The 3272-nt window shown below is 46.4% G+C and overlaps 1 protein-coding gene across 1 annotated transcript; it reads left to right on the top strand.

Annotated features, from left to right (window-relative positions):
* Positions 1 to 215: 215 nt before the first annotated feature.
* On the top strand, positions 216 to 1667 carry LOC123186260 (uncharacterized). The gene is made up of 2 exons (XM_044598045.1): positions 216 to 351; positions 596 to 1667. The coding sequence occupies exon 2, from the start codon at positions 620 to 622 to the stop codon at positions 1406 to 1408; it is 789 nt and encodes a 262-aa protein (XP_044453980.1). The 5' UTR covers positions 216 to 351; positions 596 to 619; the 3' UTR covers positions 1409 to 1667.
* The last annotated feature ends 1605 nt before the right edge of the window (positions 1668 to 3272 follow it).

Here is a 3272-nt window from a genome sequence, read left to right as displayed (position 1 = left end):
CTCGGGAAGGGTGGTAAGCATTTGCATACCACTGCCAATATCGTGTACATGTTTTTCTTAGGGGGCAGTTCACTACCTACCCGCGGAAAGACTAGCATCATAGTATCTGACAAAAAACACTTAATTATCTCGGTTTTTCTTGAAATCCTAGTTCACTACTTGCATTGCATTGCATTGCATGATGGTGATGGTCAACAAGAGGTTTAAGGATTCGTCGCAAAAATATTAAAAAATACATGGGTCCCCTCTAGCGGTTCTATATAAACACCTGGGCTTTCATTGATTCTGCAGCGTCCTTATACAAAACTGCCGACGAGTTACTAGTTGTTCTATCTGATCTCGCGGTATCAGGTAAACTAACTATCAAACTCTTCGGTTGATATACGAGTCTCACAATGATCTATCCATCACCGCTGATTTTTGTTTGGTCGTATCATTTTATGAGTTAGTAATTTTCAACTTTTCTGCGTTAGATAATAATACATCTCATATGTTTGCTCCTATCTATCTTGAGTTCTTGATAATTAATGGAATCTCGTGGACGAAACTAATCTTTGTCTACGTATGAGAGACTGATCATCGAGCTGACCCACAGATCTCCCAGAGAAGGTGCAGAATCATGACTCTTCTCGCCACGGTTGGTCAGCCTCATCCTCCGTCGAAGGTGATCTCCCGCCGCGAGCACTCCAACCGGGGGCACAAGCTGACCCGGGAGCCGACGGGCCAGGCCAAGTTCAAGTGCAACGGCTGCCTCGAGGAGATCACGGGGTGCGACAGGGACACGTGCAAGCCTTGTGACTTCGACCTCCACCAGGCCTGCAACTACAAAGAAGGGACCACGCTGGAGCACCAGCTGCTGCCCAAGAGCAAGTTCGTGCTCCGCCTCGAGGCCCCCCCTTCCAAGCAGCGATGCAGCGCCTGCGGCACCCGCACGCAGGGCACCCACTACCACTGCGCACGGACGGGCCATTACCTCCACCCGTGCTGCGCGATGCTGCCTATGGAGATCAAGCTGAGTGATGAGCTCAGCTTCGAGCTCCGCGAGAAGGGGTCTCGCCGCTGCGCCAAGTGCAGGGAAGGAGGCGGCGTCAGAGACTACTGGTTCTACTGCTCCAACTCCAACTCCAAGAAAGTGCACCTGCATGTCGCCTGCGCGAGAGAGGATTTTCTTCTGCCGAGCTCAAGCAGTACCGAGTCTCACTCTGACGTCGGCGGTAATGGCAGGGCGAGCAAGGAGACTGCGTTGCGGAAGTACGGGTCGGGGAAGTCCGGGATGAACCTGGGCACCATAGGCGACATCGTTAAGGCCCTGGCGGGCATCGTCCTCGCGGTGCTCACTGGAAACCCGCTGCCGTTGATTTCTGCAGGGGTCGATCTGCTCTCCAGCGTCGCCAAGTTGAAAAAGTAGCTAGCAGCTCCATCCTTGCTCATCCTACGCACGTACGTACAACTTGTTGGTGACGGGCTGCATGGTGATATATGTAACATCCTACTATTTGTACGATATAGTCCCCGCCTGCATTGTGTATTTGTGATCGCTACAGTCCATTTCTCATTTCTTCTTCCATGTCGAATAATGTCAACACGTTATTATATGTAAGTGTGTAGATGTGTGATATGTAATCTTGCAGAATATATCTTGTGAATTTGAGATATGTAATCTTGCAGCTATTCCCTTGCTATATGTGTCTTTAATCTCCTCTTCTAATTAATTAGAGTTTGCAAGAAAAATTAATATTTGACGGCCAGCTAGACCGGTGTCTAGTTAGTACTATTCAGGTCTTGGGCAACAGTGTTTTAGGATCGTGCACAGACCCCGTCGTCGCCTCCTACATTCCGTATGTACATCCATTAGTTAATCAGGAATTGCGTGTCTCAGGCTTCAACGGAGTGGGACGAGATCGCTGCAGGTGCTGCGTTGAAAAGCTTAGTCGTTGCTGACTTGCACGTCTTTTTCTTGTCTGAACGTACGGGGAGATTAGTCCCAGGAGGAAATTACGTACTCATGAAAGCTACCGCTAGCACATCGTAACCGGCCATCCGTTAGTTAGTACGGTTTTAATTATGATTGTATATTATGGTCATATCTCATGTGGTAATTCATCGAAGGGGTCACTCATTGGCCCCTTCGCCACCGTCGGCCGCGCAGGCAACAAGCCCACGGCGGCGAGGAGAAGACGCTCGGGAAGAGGGCCGCCTGAATAAATGGATAGGATGGCCGCCCGTGTAACAATTGATCTATGATCTCTTTCACAAAAGCTTTAATCTGCACAAACTCTATAGAGATTGTACTGTATCAGAAAGCCATCTGGGCCTGGGTGTACTATTAGTCTTTGTCTTTCCAAGTCAATTCAATTTCTTCCGTCATGAAAGGCCACAATATTACCATCATCATCAGCACGCGTCCCACCCAAGCACACGCTACCGAGTTGATATGAACGTTAGACAATTCTTCCCTACCAAAGAGTGTTTTGTAAAATTGCCTGATGAGTTCCGTTGGTCCTAAAAAAAATGACTTGGCGCATCAATGCGTGCCTAAACTAGTAATCTGCGTTAACAATCATGAGGACCAAGTTATTATCCCGTATAAAAATAGAAGAGGTCAATGTATCACTAGTGCTTGAACTTGTCACGAATGTGCACTTTGATGCCTAAACTTGCAAAATACATTGCACTGGTTCCATAACTGGGCATGGATGTACATATACGATACAAATCTCGTTTTACACGTGCATGACGCTGACGAGGCACGGCAGGATGTAAGGGACAGGGCATCTGGCCTGGGTTTTTGCGGAAAACCAACTAAAATAATTTTCCCTTACAAAAAGGCCCTCAAGAGAAGCTGATAAATCGAAGAAAAAAACTATTAATCTTTCGATAATTACAACTGGTCCGGTGTTCGAACCACACGTGTAGGTGTGCGTGGCTAGCCGGTCGACCCATTCAAATTTAGTGTCAAGAAAGAATTCATATAGTTTATAAACATAAAGCTCAAGAACATAAATTAAAAAAAATATTCCAACAATATAGTGCCATTGATTTGAATGGCTCTTTAGCGGCCATTGATTTGGTTATGAATCATTAAATATCAGCAAATGTGAACACATGCACTCGACTGGTTGGGTCCAGCACATCAGTTTTAGTTTTTATCTTATAGTTATACTCCTAGTTTTTATTTCATAATTTGTCAATTTCTCCCTGAGGGCCTTATATATTGTCAGAAAAAAAATTCCAGAGTTTTTTCCACAAAAAACCAGGCCACGCCCTTGTCA

Source organism: Triticum aestivum, chromosome 2A (genome assembly GCF_018294505.1).
Source record: "Triticum aestivum cultivar Chinese Spring chromosome 2A, IWGSC CS RefSeq v2.1, whole genome shotgun sequence".
In the NCBI taxonomy this organism is placed as follows: domain Eukaryota; kingdom Viridiplantae; phylum Streptophyta; class Magnoliopsida; order Poales; family Poaceae; genus Triticum; species Triticum aestivum.
The sequence above is the reverse complement of the archived record's forward strand: the minus strand, read 5'-3'. Positions and strand labels throughout refer to the sequence as shown.

Excerpts from the sequence above, each read along its gene's own strand:
- LOC123186260 (XM_044598045.1), top strand. The coding sequence starts at position 620 with ATGACTCTTCTCGCCACGGTTGGTCAGCCTCATCCTCCGTCGAAGGTG.